Source organism: Lipophrys pholis, assembly GCF_963383615.2.
Source record: "Lipophrys pholis genome assembly, chromosome: 5".
NCBI lineage: Eukaryota > Metazoa > Chordata > Actinopteri > Blenniiformes > Blenniidae > Lipophrys > Lipophrys pholis.
Genome location: NC_137628.1, coordinates 29,647,701 through 29,670,707, shown reverse-complemented (window position 1 = coordinate 29,670,707; position 23,007 = coordinate 29,647,701). Strand labels below are relative to the sequence as shown.

General features: G+C 43.6%; 1 protein-coding gene across 1 annotated transcript; it reads right to left on the bottom strand.

Annotated features, from left to right (window-relative positions):
• Nucleotides 1-4,765: 4,765 nt before the first annotated feature.
• On the bottom strand, nt 4,766-21,908 carry LOC308110300 (sarcalumenin). Its single transcript, XM_080464510.1, has 8 exons — nt 21,839-21,908; nt 14,121-15,293; nt 12,661-12,753; nt 10,147-10,242; nt 8,380-8,496; nt 8,071-8,304; nt 7,170-7,519; nt 4,766-6,465 (listed from the first exon to the last, which is right to left on the bottom strand). Exons 1-8 carry the CDS (start codon nt 21,894-21,896, stop codon nt 5,965-5,967), a joined length of 2,622 nt encoding a protein of 873 aa, XP_080320636.1. The 5' UTR covers nt 21,897-21,908; the 3' UTR covers nt 4,766-5,964.
• Nucleotides 21,909-23,007: the final 1,099 nt, after the last annotated feature.

The following is a 23,007-nucleotide window of genomic DNA, read 5'->3' as shown; positions in this document are numbered from 1 at the left end:
TCCCATTTTACAGTCTATATGTTTTTTCTTCCTTTGAGTTGAAGGATTCCTGAAATGACATTTGACTCACACACTTCACTTAGTCTTGTGTCTATTGAACAGAATTTAATATGGAAAGTGTTTATAAGTCACAACCAGCAGAGGCTATTTATTTCTATTGAGAACAACTGAGGTGTCAATTAGTACAACTTGGACCTCCAGTAACCTCAGCCTATTTGTCTCATAAGAAGGGTATGAAGCAAGATTCTAAACTTAAACTAAAAGAGATAATAATCTGCTTGAATGTGACAGAAATCAGCTTTAAGTGACACAAAATGCCTCTTTAAAGGGAATCAACCCAGAGTCACACAAAACCACTTCAAAAGCAACTAAAAAGTTCCACAAACAAACAGAAAATGTTAAAGAAAGGCAGCACAAAACAATCACAGAGACATTTTAAACCAATAAACCCCTCCAAGAAAAATAAAAACACATGAAGTGACATAAAAATGACTCCCAAAGAGACTGAAAATTGCTTAGACGATACAAAATTCAACAAAGTTACATAACTTGGCTAAAAAGAGCTTCTGGACAACAACATAACAGAAACAGCTGCATAAAACCACAAAGAGCTAAGCACAGGATAAGTACTAAGACACAAAGTGGCTGAAGACACAAGATGATTTTAAATCAACATGAAGCGCACACGCACACAAAATATAAAGACCCAACGCAACATATATACATAAAGAAATAAATGGTACACAGACACACAATGATAAGGACTTAATACAGCCACAGAAACAACAAAATGACATGAAACACCCTAAACATAGTGATAAAGAAAAGCATATTTACTAAAAAGATTTAAAAACAGACCACAAGAATAAAAAGAAAAACCCAATGTGGCTAAAAAAAGAACAGCAAAATGGGCAAAAATAAAAATGCCACAAGAAATAAAATGGCCATAAAAACAAGTGTACTTCCCTGAAAGATACAGGAATCAGCCCCAAACTACAACAAAATAACCCACAAAAAACATGACGACAAAACACAAAATGACCACAAATTAATGTAATAATACTCCTACGGGGCCATGACAACAACATTGTACAAACAAACACAAAATCAGTACAAACAGATGGAAGATCATGATACAAAAGAAGCCACAAACATACTGGAGTGTCAAAAAAGAAGCAGAAAATGACTTAAAAATGAGTGAAGATCCACGATGGGGAGAAAATGTGACCACTGAGCAACACAAATTAGCAACAAACGCAAAATGTGAAACAAAACCTACAAACAACCAGAAAGATAGAAAAAATAGCCTCACAGATACATAACAATAAGTTAGTAATAAGTTACCCTAAAACACAAAAAAATTAAACATATCCAAGAGTAGAGAGAGTCGGGAGTGAAGGTTAGAGGCTAAATGGAGGCAAAGAGACATGAAACAACTGCAAATAAACATAAAATAGATACAAACCAACTCGAAATGACTGAACTGTCACAACAAAACAGAAATAAAAAATTCCTTAAAGACACAAATCAGCCTGAAATGACCACAAAGCACCAAATAGCTGCTCCCAAAAAAAAAACATTTGCCAAACAAATGCACAACAACCACAAAGGCGACGCGTGAAGCCAGAAACAAAACAACCACAGTCTTTCCACAAAGGGGCGTAAAACTACCCTGCAGACCACAGAGAGTCAGGTTGTGTCTCCATGTGATGATCTCCGCCCTCCTCAGTAATCCTTCACTCATGTTTCAGGTTTCTGTGATCACACCTCGTCTAACGGCCGCTCTCTGACTGACAGGAGGCGACGTGGCTGTACATCTGATCTCTCCTAAAAATATCAACAAAATAGAAAATACTTCTCCCAGTGATTCAGTGGCCTCTGCTAGGCCGAGTACTGTATGTGTCGCCATGTAAACTCTTCATTTGTACTGAAGTGTTTTGGTTTTGTTTCTGACTATGAATAGACTGGACGTAACGGTGATGAAAGTCTTGGTACAATGTGAGAAATGAGAAATGTTCATTGTCTTAGTATATAAAATATAGGACATAGACAGCATATCAGATTTTAAAAGTAACATTTCCACCTGGTAGAAACACATTATGTAATTTATTATTTGATGTCGGTGAAATAAAATAACGTAAAAGTTTTTGTGTTAAAATGAGAAGAAAATAAATTTTTTATATGAGATGAAGTCTGATCCCTAATTGCACTGGGTTCCCTCCCTCCTTCTATATTTTAATATTTTAGATATCTATAATATATTCATAATGAGAGTACATCACTTATGAATACTTCATGGCCTCATAGATAAACTATAGATTCCTTTTGTTTCCTGAGTAGACATATTGCAGAAAAAAAACACATTGGGTTGTGTGTGTGTGTGTGTGTGTGTGTGTGTGTGTGTGTGTGTGTGTGTGTGTGTGTGTGTGTGTGTGTGTGTGTGTGTGTGTGTGTGTGTGTGTGTGTGTGTGTGTGTGAGGACTGATGAGAGTGGCTCTGATACGTCTGGCGCGGTGCCACCTGTCAACTCAGCAAACACATTAGACCCAATATTATTATTATTATTATTATTATTAGTACAGCATTAGTAGTAGTAGTAGCAGTATTTTTCTTCCGATATTTCTTTCCTATTCCACGTCGATCGTCTGTCTCAGACCGTCTCACGTCCTTCTGATGTTCCTCACCTGGTCGTTCTGTTCAAACCTCCACCATCGTCCGCTCTTCCTCCAGAGGGGAGATTTAAAGCAATAATGCCACCAACTGTAGTATTATTTCTAAAGAAACTGTCGGGTCACACCAAGCTATTCAATCACATGTTCAGTAATTAGTAATATTCTATTAAAATGTGAAGAAATGAGAAATTTACCCAGAATGTCCCCTCACCTGTATTAATGTTTCTCAGAGGATTCGCTTCCTTCTCCTGCCGAGGGAAGGTTGGGTAGTTTGGGTTTTTATTGTTTCTTCTACATACAGATGAGTGGCATATTTAATAGTTTGAGTACTTGAGGTTAAAGAGAATGAAGTGATAATAAAAACATCAGTCTGTTCTGTGTCTGTAGAAAAACTTGTTAAAGTTACAAAGATGTCTTTGCCTCCCAAACTAAAAACTATTTCTGACGTCTCAACTATGGAATTCAGGTTGTTCGCAATATGTTTTGTAAAAAGGTGAATTAAATCTAAAGTTGTTAGGATTGTACTTCTTCACACTGAGAACTAAAGGTAAGATTTGAATTGCAGCCATTCATAGGACATTATTACATTTTTTCTTTTCACTGATTCACTGCAAATATAATCAAACAGGGATCATTATGGCCCAGGAACATGAATTTGACACCTGTCACCTACGTTTGATACCATTTGATGAAACATCCTAACGTCAGGGATGTTATTTAAGAACTGTGGAGAGAAATACAATAGTTTTATTGGAACAATATTGTTTTGAGTCATTTACATGGTGGAGGAGGAGGCAGGAAGCAGGCGGAGGATCCGTCAGTGTGGGAACAGAGCAGGGGGAGGGGCAGAACCTGGAGGTCAATATAAAAACGACAGTCACAAACATGCACAGACTAAACTCTGCAGACTTGGGCTGGTAACAATAATACTGACGGATGGAAACTGGAAACAGACCCGACTGAGGAGGGTTCCTACTGTATGTACTCACAAAGTACAATCAACACCATCATACCTCAATGAAATAGTAAATAGAGAGAATGCATGTACTTTGCGTATGTGTTATACTGCAATCCTTCGTTGAATTGTAGTCTGTTCATTTCATTCAGTTTAAAATGATTATTCTTATATCATTAATCACTGTTGAAGCCGTAAAGTACCTGATCTACAAACCAAACTGGGCCTTTCTTTATTTTCTTTCATTCAATCGGAGTGAAATGTCGGCGGCTGTTCAGAAAGAGCTGCAGTAACTGTTTACCGCTGTCGGCCCTGCGTAGCTCTGGTGAACGCTTCTTATTGACTGAATCAGTGCAGAAATGGAAATATAATTTCTAGCGTGAGTGTTCACAACAACCAAGGGACCTCAAAACTGGGGTTACTTTATACTACTTATAAAAATGATTGGACTGCTTTTCTACTGGTTGCTGCAGGTCTTGCTCCAGAGCACTTTAAGTTAGATATCTCAGATGTATGAAAAAATATCTTACAGAAAATAGAAATGCAAAAACAGTTCTTGTTTCTTGTTTGTTTTTGTGGTTTTGTTGTTTTGACAAGGCAGCACAGTGGAGCAGTGGTTAGCACTCACACCTCACAGTGAGAAAGTCATGGGTTCAATTTCTGGCCCAGTCGTACTGCGTGACGTTTTCATGGTCTCTCGTCAGTGTGTGTGGGTTTCCTCCCGCGGTCTAAAAAGGTCAATGGATATAATCCTGTTAATGTCAATCTATCTATTTAATACCATGAAAAGAAGCAAACCTGTTTTCAATCATCACAGCACAAGTTCATCTTACTGAATAGAAGCGACACCTGGTGGCTGATTTTAGTAACTACAGGAGGAAATCCAACAGCAATATCAACGTGTGTGTGTGTGTGTGTGTGTGTGTGTGTGTGTGTGTGTGTGTGTGTGTGTGTGTGTGTGTGTGTGTGTGTGTGTGTGTGTGTGTGTGTGTGTGTGTGTGTGTGGTGTGCTTCTCCACTGTATTTTTCATCTGAACAACCAAATGATCTAAATTATATTATTGTTGCACAGAACGAGATTTTATCTGCAACGTTTTTGTTTCTCCTGCGGGCTTCACAAAAGCAAAAGAGGCTCACTGATTGTTTTTGTCGTTTACTCAAAAGAAATCACACACAACAATGACAATTAAAAACAGACAGGATGAGGAAAAGGATTACACTTTAATGGAAATGCACATGTGGTCTGCAGCCACGTTGAGGTAAAAACTGACGGCAGTTTAGAGGGCTGGAAACGCCACGTGTGCACTGTGAACAGAAAATACCGCTAAATTTGGAGACGTACACACATTTATATTCACTTATTTCACTTTGGGCACATACAATTTTAGAATAAAAATGTCTTCTAATATAAACATTGTACAGCAGAATAAAAAGAAAAAAAAATCACAGTCCATTAGCACAGTAAAGTATTGTGACTAAACACTACAGCATCTATTTCTGTGTTTTTCTCCACACTGTTATTAGAGTATCAGCAACGTACAGGGATTGTTTGTGCATCAACCTAGTGGCAAGGAGAATTAAGGCCGTGAAAATCACAGCACGGCAGATGTGAATTAATCATCACACTTTGCAGGTGAAAGATAAACGGGTGGTGGTGTTTTATCGCTGCAGGGGTGTAGCTGCTGCCGGCGTCCTCCTCTGACGAAAACAATGTGAATAAACGATGTACAAACCTCAAACGCCAAAGAAACAACAGAACAGTCATCCTCAGATTTCATTCACATATAATGAGACGTCCCAAAGCCTAAACTGAATTTATTCTATATCCGACATTGTAACTTTTTAACCCTTTTAAAACTCGACTGGATTCGTTTGGATTTTACAAATTTATAATTGATGAATAATGTGCAGTGAGTGCTTCTGCTACAGTTTTCTTTTTTTTCCAGATAACTTCATCTTTCAGTATCTGAGAGTTATGGTGCCGAGAAGCAGACGATAGAAGTCAAAGAGTTTATTTAAGTTGTCACGTTTCTATTGTGAGCAAAAACCTCATTTAGGTGTATGGAAATGTCAAATAAGAGCGCGTGCAGCAGTTACTATTGATAGAAGTATGAAAGGATTTGAAAACGTGCATGTTCGGTATATCATGCACATTGAAACTGCACCACAAAATGAAAAGTCCTCTCTCCACCCGCTTGGTACTGAAGTTCTGTGGACATTTTTCTAGCCGCTCATTTACTTCCTTCCTGCTCAGTCTCCGTCCTGAAAAACCACATCCGAGGGGGATTATTCTCAGGAATCCTTCTGGCTGCTGCCGCCACCTGCCTCCTCTTTTCCTCACTCCCTCCTCCAGCGGTTCTTGGGTTTCTCTTCACACCCGGGACCTTCGCAGGTACCAGGTAGAGGGGGTGGGGCGGCCGGCGCCGCCCGGGGCGGAGGTGGAGCGTCTGCGTTCTTGCTGATGCTGCTGAGCAGAGCCGGCAGCTCGTGCGAGACGGCTCTCTCGATCCTCTCCAGCAGGCAGCCGCCGGTCCAGCTGCAGTGGGACGACAGCTGCTTGAAGCTGGAGACGGGGTTGACGCCGAAGAAGTCCTGGTAGGCCTCCTTGTCCGGCAGGTCGAACTTGCTGACGTTGGTCTTGGCCAGGATGGACTTGAAGATGTAGTACTTGTCCGGGTCGTTGACGATGTCTTGGAAGACCTCGTGGGGGTCGCTGAACCAGCCCAGCCGCTCGTAGTAGGTCTGCAGGTAGCGGTCCACCAGCAGGGCGTGGATGCGCACACGGATGCCGTGCTGTCGGATGAACGCGATCTTGTTCTCAATCTGATTCTCAATCACCTGCGAGGAGAAGATGGAGGGATGAAAATGGAGAGCAGAGTGAGGAGAGATGAACAGTCTTTACACACCTCTAACAAATTTAGGCCGGAATTCAGTAAAATCTTTATCTCAAGTGTTGTCTATGCAGAGACAATAAGCGCAATGTTGTAACCATGGCAACGCTGATATTTGTGAGAGGTGGAGGAACAACTTGGAGATGTGTGGCGACCCGGGGACTCAGAATGTGAGTGTGAGCTGAAGGCCAGTCAGCAGATCTAGAGCGCCTGAGCTCGCTGCTCCAGCCGAGGATTAAGACTCAGCTTCCTGTGAAGCAGGAGGACGTTTTCTCCTCTGGACTCCACCAGCGGCTTTAGACTCCACCTGCAGCTGTAGACTCTCCCTGCAGCTCTCGACTCCACCTGCAGCTGTAGACTCTCCCTGCAGCTCTGGACTCCACCTGCAGCCCTAGACTCTCCCTGCAGCTCTGGACTCCACCAGCAGCTCTAGACTCTCCCTGCAGCTCTAGACTCCACCTGCAGCGGGAGACTCCACCAGCAGCTCTGGACTCCACCTGCAGCTCTAGGCTCCACCAGCAGCTCTAGACTCCAGACTCTAGACTTCATTTGGGCGTTTTTCACACAGCATGCACTATTCTCCTGCATTCATCTCTTCTCACTACTGATCATACTGCTGAACGCATCACATCAATTTGAACTGAGGTGTACCTGGTTGAGGTCCTCCAGCAGGGAGATCTCCTCCCTCATGAAGAGTTCCCGGCTGGTGTCCAGGCTGTAGTCCTGGGGCCAGAAGGAGCTGACGTAGACCCGGGGCGGCTCGGTGACGTTGATGAGCGGCGCCATGCTCCAGAACAAGGCTCCGTAGACCCTCATCAGGTCCTGGTTGGAGAGGCTGTCGGCCTTGTTGAGGATGAGGCGGATCTGGGACTCGCGGCCCTTCATCTGCTTGAAGAGCATCTCCAGCTCTCCTCCCACGTCCAGCTTGGTGGGATCGAACACCAGGAAGATCAGATCGGCTCGATCGATGAACCACTGGCACACCTCGTTGTAGGGGTAGCCTGAGGACCAGAGGAGGGGCGCTCCGGGTCAACACCCGCTACAACGGCACACCAGGCTTTGGACAATCTTTCCTTGCTTCCTTTATTCAGGACTGTGTTGTATTTGGTGCTTTATAAATAAAGTTGAATTTATTTGAATCTTAATCTTAAAATTCCTAAAATAAGAGTCTTGAAAGTAGTCAGCAAATCATAATTAAATCTGAAAGAGTGCATTACATAAAGCAGGATGATTTATTAGAACTAAAGTGGCCTGTTGAATTAAAATGACTGACTGTATTTTAATCAACATGCATGCATTTGATATGTATCTCAGTATTGCTGTAATTATGATTCATTTCAACAAACACCTTTTTCAAATGTGCTTGAAAGTTTTTAGAGTTTGCTGGAGGCTGAAGTCTTGATCTACGTCTGATTCAGGCTCCTGACATTGTCAATCTTCCTGTTTTGTTGTTGTTGTTGTTGTTTCTCGATGTGTTTCACAGAGAACAAACCAAAGATCATGAAGACTTCATTATCATGCTGCTCTGATGTGTTTCGGTGTTTTTCACCACCTCTCTCCTGCTGCTTGCGGTTCTCGATGATGCCCGGGGTGTCCACGAAGGTGACCCTCTCCAGCAGCTTGTGGGGCATCTCGACGCCGACCAGCCGCTCCAGGAAACCCTGGCCGAACTTCTCCAGGGGCGAGAAGGACCTGGAGCTGTCCGCTGCCATGACGATGCCCTCCACGGAGCGGAACTTCTCGCCGTGCATGATGACAGTGTACTCGGAGGTGGTGGGCTCGGCGCCTGGCGGAGGGACAGGGGAAAGGTGACTCTGCAGAATTCACACTCTTCCTCCGACCGGGCTGGACGTGTGCTGACCTGTGTAGAGCTCCTGGGAGGAGCCATGAAGGCCCAGCAGGTAGTTGATCATGGAGGATTTACCCACGCTCCACGGTCCCAGGAACAAGACCATCGGCTTGGAGGTGATCTCCCCATCTTTCCACCGGAGATAAATAGGAAGAGGAAAGAAGGTGATGTCCATAAAAATGCTCTTTAACCTTCTGATGTCGCTGTTGCTGCTCACTTCACCTCCCTGATGCAATAATTCGAAAACGATCTAAGAAAAAATATCATATGTATGAAACTAGTGCATTCATTCATTCATTTTCTTCCGCTTCCAGGTCGCGGGGGTGACAGTCTGAGCACCGTCACCCAGATCACAATACACCGATTAAGAACCTTCCTGCAGGTGGTGAGCCCACGGGAAGGTGACGCCCGGCGTGGGACACGAACCCACTACCCCTGAGATTGTGAGTCTCATGCTCTACCAACTGAGCTAGCCAGGAAATCTGAAACTAGTGCAAGTTTTAAAATATTTTCCTCACGTCTTTAGTAAAACATTCAAAGCACAATGTGTGTGTGTGTGTGTGTGTGTGTGTGTGTGTGTGTGTGTGTGTGTGTGTGTGTGTGTGTGTGTACAGCAACGCTCTAACAAAGAGATGGTGAAATGTGTGTGATCGCGGTCAGTATCATACTTATTGGCATATTATATCATGTATTGTTTCATTTTCAAAGTGTTGAAATATCCTGCCTTCTCTTTAAATGGTTAAACAAGAAATTCTACACCATTAATCATTTTAAGATGAAATGTTGAACTGTAATAGTAGTTTGAAACTAATTTATTAGTCTCTGTGAAATTAAAGTTTCATTTATTTTCTGGATTTCTGAGCTTTATTATTTCTTCAGTTTTGTTTACGTTAACATATTGTTGTTCAGCTTTGTTTTTTTCACAGATATGTTGCGTAACTACTCTGGAAGCTCAGCACTCAGTCCTCGGTTAAAAAAGTCCTGCTTCCTTTATATTTGTCATTTGTCAGCTCAGATTTCACCCATGATAAGATTTATGAGCATTTGTTGCCACCCACATTCACTAAAGTGCCACCCTGTAATTCAATAATCCACCACAAGGCGTCCCAGAGTCACATGACACACTGAAACCTTCATCCTGCCGCTGAGCATAAATAATCAAGACTCTGCCCTCAAGTGTTATGGAACAAAGTTGCAGACGCCTGGCCTGCACAGTGTTTCCTTCAAGTTTCAGCAGACAGAGTCTTTATTGTGTTTTCCCGTGAGGCAGGTTTAAATAATGTCACATTCTGGCTCCATGTTGCTCCTTAATTATGACTATATTTGGACTTCATGGTTCGTCTGCAGCTCAATTTGCTGTAAATGTTGAGGCGTGTGCCGAGCTGAGAATTGAATCCTGGCGAGTGGTTTTGGTGTGTCTTGGGTGAACATTTCTCAAAAGAAAGTTTGGTGAATGAATAATTAGGTCTTCATGACATTTAATTGGTGTAAATTGGAAGCTGTACAGTAATGGTAGTTTCTCTATAAGTATTTTCATTCTTATTCATTTTATTTGATGCCCTGCCAGGGTTGGATCGTCTGACTAACACTCACCACTAAATGAATGTGCACCAGTTGCAGGATGACATTTGAAATTAAACCTTTCACCGCCTTATCATTTGTGAATTTACATCAAGTTGCAGGACATCAACTGCTGTTGAGTTCTAAACGTTTTCAAGAGTTTCTTCTTCTGCTGCTCTTTTGGGCCGTTGAGACTTGAATGAATGCTGTTGAAGTTACCTGTGACTTCATGCTGCCTGAGCTCATTGTACTTGAAGGCGTCCTCCATTGGTTTGATGGCCTTGTGGTAGATGTTTAACAGGGTCTTCATGGCGCCTGGAGAGATGAGAGCAGGGCTGTGACGGTCGGGACGTAAAGGCAAAGAATCCATCTGAACAAGACGGTTACAAACTCTCCTGCTACCACTGCTGATGACCACAGTTACCTCTGCTGTACGTGATGAATTACACTCGTAAAGTTTATTGAATGGAGCTGAAGTGATTAAGAATTTGGCTCGAGTGCAGCTCCGTCTGAAATCAACCAATCTGCTTGAGCAGAACAGAGCGGCCTTCAGGACGGAGTTACACTGATTAATCACCTGCCTGGAGACACACACACACACACACACACACACACACACACACACACACACACACACACACACACACACACACACACACACACACACACACACAAAACTTCAGACATCGTGAAGTACTTTTCGGAATAGTTTCGGCAAAAAAAGGTCCTGAAATTGTTTCTAACTTCCTTTCATTTGCATGCAAACATCTGTTTTTCTTTTCCACACAAAGTAGCTGTAAACATTCGGCTCCATTTTTTTTATTTTAAGTCACGGCTTCAGGCGTTTCCACTGCAAACGTCTGAAACACATTTGAAATGGTGGACTGCATAGCAACTGTGTGTGTGTGTGTGTGTGTGTGTGTGTGTGTGTGTGTGTGTGTGTGTGTGTGTGTGTGTGTGTGTGTGTGTGTGTGTGTGTGTGTGTGTGTGTGTGTGTGTGTGTGTGTGTGTGTGTACAACAAGTTACAAATACTCACGTGACTGTAATCATGTTGTATTTTTAGATACTGGAGCTTAATGAGTATTTATTTCTTTACAGTAGGTAATATTCTTCATACTGAGCCACACGTTGGTGAAGTTGTTGACGCTCTCTCACATCAACACAAACTCCTGTATGAAGTTTGCAGGTTCTCCCTGTATGTGTTGGTTTTCTTTGAGTACTCTGATTTCAACACACAGTCTTAAAATGTGACTGCTCCACCGTACTTTGTGTACAAACACATTTCTATGCTGTATTCTTATTAATTTTTTTCCAAGGAAATGTGATTTGTGCACATATATTCAACAGAAGTAAATGAACTGAATGTTTACTTTTGACGATGTTCTGAGGTACTTTATTTATCTATTACAATATTTCACTTCTCTCTGCGTCTCTGTGCATGTTTGGGATGTGATGATACTTTAGTGATCATACATCCACCTGACTGTGTGTTACAGACCTGACTGTGTGTTACAGACCTGACTGTGTTACAGACCTGACTGTGTGTTACAGACCTAACTGTGTGTTACAGACCTGAGTGTGTGTTACAGACCTGAGACTGTGTTACAGACCTGAGACTGTGTTACAGACCTGAGACTGTGTGTTACAGGCCTGAGACTGTGTTACAGGCCTGAGACTGTGTTACAGGCCTGACTGTGTTACAGACCTGAGACTGTGTTACAGGCCTGACTGTGTTACAGACCTGACTGTGTTACAGACCTGAGACTGTGTTACAGGCCTGAGACTGTGTTACAGGCCTGAGACTGTGTTACAGGCCTGAGACTGTGTAACAGGCCTGACTGTGTTACAGACCTGACTGTGTTACAGACCTGAGACTGTGTTACAGGCCTGAGACTGTGTTACAGGCCTGAGACTGTGTTACAGGCCTGAGACTGTGTTACAGGCCTGACTGTGTTACAGACCTGACTGTGTTACAGACCTGAGACTGTGTTACAGGCCTGAGACTGTGTTACAGGCCTGAGACTGTGTTACAGGCCTGACTGTATTACAGACCTGACTGTGTTACAGACCTGAGACTGTGTTACAGGCCTGAGACTGTGTTACAGACCCGAGACTGTGTGTTACAGACCTGACTGTGTGTTACAGGCCTGACTGTGTGTTACAGACCTGACTGTGTTACAGACCTGACTGTGTTACAGACCTGAGACTGTGTGTTACAGACCTGACTGTGTTACAGACCTGAGTGTGTGTTACAGACCTGAGACTGTGTTACAGACCTGAGACTGTGTGTTACAGGCCTGAGACTGTGTGTTACAGACCTGAGTGTGTGTTACAGACCTGAGACTGTGTTACAGGCCTGACACTGTGTGTTACAGACCTGAGTGTGTGTTACAGACCTGAGACTGTGTTACAGGCCTGAGACTGTGTGTTACAGGCCTGAGACTGTGTTACAGGCCTGACTGTGTTACAGACCTGACTGTGTTACAGACCTGAGACTGTGTGTTACAGACCTGACTGTGTTACAGACCTGACTGTGTTACAGACCTGAGACTGTGTTACAGGCCTGAGACTGTGTGTTACAGGCCTGAGACTGTGTTACAGGCCTAAGACTGTGTGTTACAGGCTTGACTGTGTGTTACAGACCTGAGACTGTGTTACAGACCTGAGACTGTGACCTGAGACTGTGTTACAGACCTGAGACTGTGTTACAGACCTGACTGTGTGTTACAGACCTGAGAACTCTGCGGAGGGTTCCCCGCCCGCCAGCTGCAGCGTCTCCTCGATGTGCGAGCGGTCCCTCGGCGCCGGGCCTGACGTCTCTCTGTCTGTGATGTGATTGGAGGAACAAACCATCAGTCCACTGCCTTTACTTCTAACGTGTTGTATCACAGCATCCACTGGTTCTGTAAGATCTGCTGCACCAGGTGAAAGGTCTCCTGTGTGATCCTGTGAGTGATCAGACCATCTGGCTGAGTTTAGATTCCACAGTTAGATCACGCTGTTGTCTCTCTATCTGTCTATTTCCAGTCCGTTTTATTTCTGTCCCAGAGGTTGTTGCTAATTCCTCTTTAGCGACACACAGTGTCGTATTCTGGGGCTCTGGCGTGTCGAAGACCGAACGAGAGGAAGACACAGACGCCCGCTGTCGTTTCAGGACCGTCTCACTTCAACAGAGACACAAGAATCATCAGAGTTTTTAGTCATTATTCATCAATATGCATTTAATTACTTACCCAACGGTGGTTTACATGTTGTGTACATGTTGTGTAGGTATGGCTCATGGCTTTACTAAATCCCTGGGAGCTTTATAGTTTATTATTAGCATTCTGACACCAGAGATGAACATTTAAACTGTAATCAATCCATTAACACTGTAATCTTGTGACACCTCGTCACATTCTTTCAACTGTGAAAAGAATATTGGGTTGATTTTATGTATTACAATCAAGTTTCAGGTTGTTGTTTTTTTTTGTTTGTGATAAATCTAAAAATCAATTAGACAAATGGTCCCACAAAATCAACAACTCTGAACGATAAGCAACTGAACATCACTAAAGAAAGATGTTGATAAATGATGAATTTGATGAGTTTTATGTGAACCAAGACAAAGTATACAAAGAAAAACTGTTTGCATTTTACTGTTTCTTTCTTTTTATTAACATTTATAGAAGAAATGAGCTTTAATGTCGCCGACCTGCCGTCACTCCTCAAGCTGACCAATCATCACATTCCATCTCAGACGCTTCATATAAAGTTGGTAAAAGTTTTAAAATGAAATATGAAGTTGTTTTGTTCTGGTAGATATAAAACTAATAAAATGTGTCATTGTTGTGTTTTAGACGAGGCAGACATTAATTTGTTTATTAATTAATTAATTACTCGTGCAGAGCTCCCTGTGGTGTTCATCTTCTCATCAGCATCATTACAGAGAGATGAGTTAGTGATCAGATTAAGACTTTCCATGGTCTTTCATAGCCGCTGTCAACACCTATATAATGACATGCCTCCGTAATAAGCAACAACCGCAAAGGGACATATTCGCTGTAAGAGGATCTGTCCTCTGAAGTGTCCGTGGAGACATTCAAGTCTCTCGTCTGGTTCAGCTTCACGTTGAAACAGCAGGAAATCAACACAACCTGTTTTTAGAAAAGTTCAGATAATCAAACAATCAAAATCATTTACATGTTTTTACCTTTGGGTTTAGACTTTGAAGGTTTCTTTTCAGACGCCTCCTCCATCGTCGCCTCCTCCACCGTCGCCTCCTCCACCGTCGCCTCATCCTCTGTGGCCTCCTCCACCGTCGCCTCATCCTCTGTGGCCTTCTCCACCGTCGCCTTCTCCACCGTCGCCTCCTCCACCGTCGCCTCCTCCACGTCCTGGACTAGAGGAGCTCCGTCCTCCACTACTGCTTCCTCAACAGGTTCAGGTGTGACCTCCTCCTCTTCCTCCTCCAACGGTTCTGGCTCCACTTCGGGAATGGCTTCAGGTTCAGGTTCTGCTTCAGGTTCTGCTTCAGGTTCTGCTTCTGCTTCTGGTTCAGGTTCTGCTTCAGGTTCTGCTTCAGGTTCTGGATCCAGCTCAGCCTCATCATCTGACTCTGGCTCTGGCTCTTCTGTCTGCTCTGTTTCTGCTTCCTGTGTTTCAGGTTGAGTTTCAAGGTGTTGCTCCGGTTCCGTTTCTGGTTCTTGGTCTGATCCGCCTTCCTCCTCTTCCTCCTCTTCCTCAGGCTCCATGTTAACCTGCTCCTCAGCTTCTGCCTTTGTCTCCTCTGGAGCATCGACTGACTCCTCGGCAGTTTCCTCTTCAGGAGCAGATTCCTCCTCTTCTGCCTCCACCTCAGTTATTTCCTCTTCCTCCTCGGATGGTTCCTCTTCTGCTTCTTCATCTTGTTCGGTTTTCTCCTCCTCTTCTTCTCCTCCTTCTATCTCAGCCGTGTCCTCCTCATCGTCAGGTGATTCAGGCTCCTCCACTGCTTCTCCTTCCTCCTCCGATGACTCCTCTTCAGGCTCTCCTTCAGGTTCTTCCTGAGAGGTCAGCTCTTCATCTCCCTCCTCTTGTCCTTCTTCACTCGTCACCTCCTCAGTAGAAGCATCACCCTCAGGCGGGGGGACTCCCTCCTCCTCTTCCCCCTCCTCTTCCTCGTGCTCTGAGGAAGATTCCGGCACTTCTTCAGGCTGTCCGGCCGACGGGGGCTTGCAGGGTTGACACACGGCCCTCTCTGGAGCCGGCGTGTCGTTGGAGGAGCTCTGACTGCCGTGTTCCTCCGGCGCGTCGCATCCACAGGAGAAGAGGTCGTCTTCTGGCTGCTGGAGCTGCAGATGCACCAGGGACTCCTCGTCAGCGACGGAGGACTCTGGCAGGAGATCTTAGAAGAAGAAAGAACACACACTCATCTAATTAAGACGATCACGAAAACCCAAAAGGGAGCACAACATGAGACCATCCCAGTGAAATTCCTCAGATTTCACGTTACATAACTCGTCCATCCGTCAACCGGTCACCTTCATTTGCTACGTCAGCACTTGACCTGCACTAAAGTCCCAAAACGAGAACAGAGCCGATCACATGTTCAGCACCTCCCGGAGGTCAGACTCAGATTTCAGCTCCTTGAATGGAGGCGGGGAGGAACGGACTATTTCAGGTTGACAAAGACTGGACAGTTGTGTGGAGAATCCAAGAGGAAGCAGCTGACGGAGCGGAAACTATCAATGCTATCGCTTTGGTGCCGCTGTGGAGCTGATCTTTCTCTGAATGAATATAAATCAATGAGGGAAAGGCTTTACTTACAAGGCCTTTCTTGTTGTTTGCTGTTCAATTTTTAACTCACTGCATCAGTTCCATATTTATTCATTCATTCACTGATGAAGCGATCTTGCTCTCGTCCTCCTCATCCTCTTCATCCCTCTAATTTCTATACTTGTAGGCTGCAAAGATCTTATGGTCCATATAGTGAACAATAATGGAGGCTGATGCAAATGTTGAACGAGCTTGTTTGAACATGAATTCATCAGTTTTATATTTATCAAACCTAATCTCAAATAGAAGACTTTTAACACCCAGCCATGATGATGTGTCAGCGCACTCATATAAACGACATCATCTACTGCAGGGTTTCTTTCAGGCCTTTCTCGAAGAGTTTTCCAGAATATTGAACAAACGTTGTCCCTCCTTTGAATTTAGTTTCTCCTGATGCTCTAAACCCATGACGTTTCCTTCAATGGGACATCAGCAGACACTTTTAAATTTCTCGCTCAACAAAGCCCAGAGCTGGTTGGGCTCCACGCAGCCCAGCTCAGCCTCCATTACAGCGAGCCTGCCTCCTGTGAACAGGGGAGTCCCTCTGTTACGCAACACACATGGACATTACATGGATTTTACAACCTCAGCACACAGAGAGCACAAGGCCGTGACCTCCATTTAATTATAACCTGAGAGGAGGAGCACACCGTGGTTCACGGCCTGACGTGAGGCTGCCGGATGTATGTGAGCAGTTAGAGTTACAGGACGGGGTCAGTGTGAGGGGCGGAGACTAATCGGTGATGGCAGCTGTCGGGGGCTTTAGATACTCTCTGGAGGAGGTATTAATGAAATCTTTATGAATTATTTCTTCTTTCCAAGATTAGGTGTTGTGGTTAACAGTGTGGCCTCATAGCGAGAAGATGGCTGGTGTTAGTCCAGGTTGGAGGTTCTACCTGTGGCTTCTCCTCCTCCAGTGTACAAACATGCATTTCTGCAAGATCAGTGACCGTGTGAATGTCCTGGGTGGAACCTGCCTTTGCTCTAAGTACAATTAAACTGTGTAGATGGACAGTTTCTAACAAACGGATCATTTTGATGGAGCCTGTCCTTGGTAAATTACTGGAAAACAACCAGGAGCTTTCAGGTATTTGTCAACAAATTAGAATCCAACAAAAAATAAGTTGTTTCTATGATTCAGTACAATAGAAAAAAATAGCAAATATCTTTTGATTTATTAAACAGAAATAATAAGGACAGGGTAGGAGGACTGATGTTATTTGGGTTCTCACTGGTAGACAGGAACGTGTGCTCTGAAAGCTTTTTACCCAGCATGCATTTCACAGCTGTTGGAGCCTCTGTGTTTATTTTACTTTCCTATTTAGTTTCTGCTACTGATGTTATTTCAGCTCAGTGTTATCCCTCCCGCTTGGATTTTAAAATGTTGTATAATATGTATGTATGTATGTTTGTGTTTTATACTTTGCTGCAACATTAATTTCCCTAAAGAGACACAAGTAAAGACTAAATTGAACTGAACAAGTATCAATTCTGAATTGTATTCTTAATTTTACTGGTCTGGGAGATTATATTTTAAATTGTGGAAAAAAAGGAAAAGAAAACGTTTTTTAAATTCCAACTGGTGTTCTGTCTTTTTGCCAGGTTGTCCTTGTAAAGAAGAATTTGTTCTTAATGAGTTACCTATTTAAAGAGAGGTTTATCTTATTTTAATTTTTTTCTAACACTAATTATTCACTGTGTTGAAGATGCAGCACATTTCTGGTGTATGATGCTGTTGCTGGATGTGTAAAGAGCATAAAACCTTTTTTAAGGTTGTTTCTGTTTCGAATGAGGACGTGAAAGAAAAAGGTGTAAAGCCAAGAAGAGTTCCATCAAACCAAGATCAGCTGCTTCTGAGCCGAGATACTTTATATTCTGAGCTCGGATGAAGCTTAATGCTCGTGCAGCTTTCCTGAGCGACTCCAGCAGGACTCCATGTACCCGTGACGCTTTCTTTCCCCTATTTTAAGACCCTGAATCACACATCAAACAAGTCTGCTCTCTCAATGTCGCTTGTCACCTCTTGTATCGCGGAGCTCTGTTCGCTTAGCACCTCGTGAGGCGGCTGTCAGCAGTCAGCTACCAGCGGAGGACGGGTTGGTAATCCCACGCTTCCTCGCTGCGTGCAAAGATGAAGACATTTTAGCTTTGCAATTTTTAATCAAGCTTGATGTTAGGAACTGCCAAAGTAGAATCTGTGACGCTGTTGTTTTGTTGTATTGAGTCCCGCGGAGCCGCGAGACTGTCGGACCAGTTCGTCTTGAAGAAATGCGACGTCCGATGGGATGTGCAGATGTTACTCAACATGTCCGTCCAGCCTCCAGCATCCATCCTGTGCTCATATAAAAGGTGTCTTGGCCAGACTTAAGTGTACCGTAGGTGTCAGTAATTGAGAGACTCAAATGAGAGGCGGATCAGAGGAGGATGAAGCCACGAGAGACAGATTTGGATGCAGTCCACAGATGCTGCGCTGCGACAGTCTGCATTAGAACATCGGCGGAGTTAGAGGACACATCTCCATGTAAATGGTGTTACAAATAACAGAGTGGAACCTTAAGCACCTTTCAGTCCGTTCAATCTGATGATTAGACATGAATTCCCTGCAGGCGCACGACTTACTGTGGTCATTATCAGAAGTGATGCTGATGCCGATCATCACATAATAACTAACCGTTTCTAAGGTTTCAGCTGGGCTCAGTGTTGCAGCATTAGCTGCTGTGTCTCTGTTACCATTTCATGTAACTCCTGTTGTTTGGAGAGAAGCAGCCTCGTTTATCCAGAAGTGACTCAGCATGTGAAGATCAACATGAATTATGTTTTAATGCGAGTCACATTAACGTATCCAGAGTAACTGCAATGCTTATATGTATATTAACTGTCTGCTTGCTTGCACTTTATCTTTGCTGTTTTTCCTGTCATTGCATTTATTTCATAAATCAATTTATTTCAAGAGGCTTTCACAATAAGAGCACCTTCCTAATTAAATTAAGCGACGTAATCAGTAATCAATGATCAAACTAACCTACAGCTAATGTGCAACAACAGAACTGTAACATGAATACATTGTGAAAAGCATGGAGTCAGACAATCAATAACACCATAATAGTAATTTCACAAAGTATTTGAATTTCTATGCATGTGAACATTTTCTAACTAGTTCAGCGCAATAAAGAAAAGCTTAAGGTGAACATTTCCAAAAAGTGAAGTGTTTCATTTCGGAGGTAAAAACATTCCAGTAAAGTCGCCACAAGTCCTCCTGAGGTTGTTGAGATGTTTCAGTCTGACGGAGCAGCAGCCAAACATTTCACATCTTTCTGCTGTGATGAAAGAAGAAACCTGGTGAATTTATTCTTCTTTCTTTGTTAATTCTAAAAGAAAGCAGGAGAAATTGCTTCATTCATGATTTCTGCGTGTCTTGTGTTTTCCTTTCACAATAATTTGAGTTGAGTTGGCTGCTTGGACAGCACAAAATGATCCTTTGCCTTATCTACGCCGTCACCTTCCTGGGCTGCTGCGTTATTAAACCTGTGAGTGTCAGTGGATTTAAACTGGATGTCACATGTTCGCTCAGCAATTAGTGAGCTAGAGGAGTCACATGATCTCTAAATGATCATGTTAAAATGCTCCGATTTCTGAATCCTGTTATAGATTTGACTAATGAGGAATTGCCGTGATTTATTAGAATAATTGAAGGAATGTATTATAAATATAATTATTATACAATTATATTTTAGAAACCTGAAGCAGGATTAAAATGATTGTTTGAATTGCACAGTATATGAATGGAAAAGAATATTATTGTAAACTATTCACAAAAAGTCATTAAATCCATGTTTGTTCAATGATTCTCTGATCATAGCTCACAGCAATAGGAAGCTGATCATTCTCCCTTTTTTGCCACATTTGTAAGGAACAGCAAAGAAAAGCTGTTGGTAGAGAAGATTTACATTTTCTTTTTTGGGGCACAACCCATATACTCTGCTGCTCATCCCACAAATGCATGTTCTATTTAAATGTGACACCCCTTAGTCAAATGATCAGACTCTTCAATGGATTATAACTTATTGCCAAAGTTTTACTGTGTTACTTTTATAGTCTGGATATCACTATAAAACCTTGATTCTCACGGCATAAAACCCCCAAAAAACAACAACAACAACAACAACAACAATAACAACAACAACAGTATTTTAAATAGAAAACATTATTCTATCACAAGTTTTCTATCAGCATGTCTCTGATTTCTCCCTGAGCATTTCCCAGGGTTATGGTTAGCTGCTACTGCTGCTGCTCCTAATGCTTCTGCTGCTGCTCCTCCTAATGCTACTGCTACTGCTACTGCTACTGCTACTGCTGCTCCTGCTGCTCCTCCTAATGCTTCTGCTGCTGCTCCTCTTAATGCTAATGCTACTGCTACTGCTGCTGCTGCTGCTGCTCCTCCTAATGCTACTGCTACTGCTCCTAATGCTTCTGCTGCTGCTCCTCTTAATGCTACTGCTACTGCTGCTGCTGCTGCTGCTGCTGCTGCTGCTCCTCCTAATGCTACTGCTACTGCTTCTGCTGCTGCTGCTGCTCCTAATGCTTCTGCTGCTGCTCCTCTTAATGCTACTGCTTCTGCTGCTGCTGCTGCTCCTCCTAATGCTTCTGCTGCTGCTCCTCTTAATGCTACTGCTACTGCTACTGCTGCTGCTGCTGCTGCTGCGGCTGCTGCTGCTGCAAACCTGCAGGGCTCGGCCATACGGGGATGGAATGGGACAGGTGCCTGGCTGCGGGACGTTGCTCCTCGCAGACAGAAATAGTCCCACAATGACTCAGAGGGTGAAAAGAAGGATGGATAATTCCACTCCTATTTTCATGAAGCGTGACGCTCGTCTCCTGCCTGTGATTGTCAGGAGGTTGGCCTGCGACGCCGCTGCACTGTTGCTCACAGTCCCTTCAACAGTGTGTGACTCAACGTCTCTTTGCAATGAGGAGAAACAATCAATGCATCGGACTGATGCGACGCAGCACACTAACAGTCAAACTTATTGATATCATGTTTAAATACATGGAAAGAAGTGGAGCCACATTAAAAGCAGGTTTCCTCGTCATCTAACTTAGTTTCCCCCCAGCAGAGTAACTCTAACCAGGACAGCTGCTGTGCCGCTGGGCCGTAGTCCTTCATGTCCTCTGCCTGCTGCCGGTTTTAGACGGGACATCCCCTGGACGAGCACCGGCTGACTGGAATGACAGATTAGCAGCTCTGCAGACGGACCCCTAACAGGCGAGGCCAGGCTTTAAACGCGGAGCTGACTTTAGCTGCAGACGCCCAGTCTGCTCGCACCCATGTCTGATTTTATAATTGGCCTGTAATTGCATGCAAGTGCACCTAAATGAGTCCCTGCATGTAAACATGTACATGATCTGTGGGCATTCCTGAGCGCCTTAAAGCGACGTACGAACACAGTATCTGGTAACGACTTTGTCTGATGCCTGACACCTGACCACAGCGGCTCGGAGTGGCCAAATCAGCCCCTGCAAGGACGGACAAGGGTACTCTGTCTCCGCGTGAAGAGAGAACGACAAGTCAACTCGTAACCTCCGAAAGCAACACTTGTGCTTTTGGAGTGTCTGCTTCACATGGACTGTGTGAAATGTCAAGAGCAGCGACGGTCAAAGTGAAAAAGCTCCAACAAAAGATTTCATCTAGTTTTGCTGATTCTTTGTAGTTGATCCACTCAGTCACTGTAGCAGGCAGGACGATTTCCATCCACCGGTGTCACATCTCAGCTCTGACAGCTCGCAGTTTACTGATTATCACTGTCAACATCAAAGTTTAACACACACCTCACCTTGATACTCAATTACAAGCACAACCCCGACAGAAACCACACGCCTCTTTCCTCAAGTATACAAGCATCACAACATGGGAATCAAAACAATCTGCACAAATCAGACTTTAAAGGCTTAAAAGTCACAGTTCAGACTGGCAGCAGCAGACGTGCAACGCTCAGACAGACACCAGATTCAACCGCAGAGTATCAGCATTTCCATGTTCTAACTGACTGGATGGACTCGGCACAGGATTCCTAAACGCTCCCGACACCAAACACGAGTTTTGGTCTCGCACCATACCTGCTGCCGACAGCACCAGGAGAGACAGCAAGCAGCACACACACGCCACAGACTTCATCTTGGCTGCCAGGGGCCTTCCTCTCATCTCAGCCTGCTATATATACCCCTGCCCAGCTGAAAGGTCAGAGGGCGCGCCAGCGGAGGCGTGGCAGCTGCAGCTGCAGCCACGGCCGCCATTGTGTGTCGGAACAGCTGTGAGCGGCGATCAGGAATCCTGAGAGGAGGAAGAAGCAGGAAACCGAGTGTCAACCTGATCGAACGCTCATTCAGCTGTTTAGTGAGGGAGTCTGTAGAGGAGGGAGGGACGCCACTGGGGGGCGCCAGAGAGAACCGGGGAGGTGCAGCAACAGGAGAAATCTGGAGGTCAGGGGAAGGATTTTTAAAAATCATTAAAATTTGAGAATCATGATAAATGGACCAAAACTGTGTGTGTGTGTGTGTGTGTGTGTGTGTGTGTGTGTGTGTGTGTGTGTGTGTGTGTGTGTGTGTGGTTGCTTGAGATGATTTCTGGTCATATTGCATCTTTTTCTGTCATGATGTTCTGTGGCTTCATTCAGTCTTTGTGTTGTGATCTTTCTATGTTACTTTGGTCATTATGTTTGTTTTAGATCATTTATTGTCTCTTAGTGTTTTTTTTGCATCTTTCTGTGGTCCTGATTCTGTGTTAGTGGCGTGTCAGTCTTATATCCTGGTTGTTTGTCTTTAACATCACTTCAAGGCTGATTTACATAATTTTGCTTGTGATTACGATTCATTGAGGTCATTATGTCTTTTGTTCTTTTTCTCTCATTTTAGTTTCATTTATCTCGTTTCTGACTTCAGATTTTGTTCGGTGGTCATTTTGTTCTTGTATTGGATTTTTGCAGTCTCATTTAGCCCGTTTTATTTAAACTTGAGGACATTATGAGATTGTTCTCACGATTTTGAACTCATATCTTGTGGACCCTGTGGTTCTCTAATCCACTTGATATTTAAAGTCACTTTGTGGCTGTTTCACAGACTTTGTTTGGTCTATTTTTGTTTATTTGGTATCTTTCTGTGACTCTTGTCTCAACTCGGAGGACATATTACACCTTTTTGTGGATATTTTGTCTAAATGTGGTACTTTTTCATCTTACTGTGGCCATAATTATGCCAAATGTGACATGTAAAAACTTTCCTCGCTGCTT

Bases quoted from the DNA above. Each gene is read 5' to 3' on its own strand.
- LOC308110300 (XM_080464510.1), bottom strand. From the start codon at position 21,896: ATGAAGTCTGTGGCGTGTGTGTGCTGCTTGCTGTCTCTCCTGGTGCTG. The intron at 12,754-14,120 runs GTAAAAACATGT...ATCACATCACAG, and splicing joins TTCAAAGTCTAAACCCAAAG to ACAGAGAGACGTCAGGCCCG. The intron at 7,520-8,070 runs GTGGTGAAAAAC...TCTGGTCCTCAG, and splicing joins CCGCAAGCAGCAGGAGAGAG to GCTACCCCTACAACGAGGTG.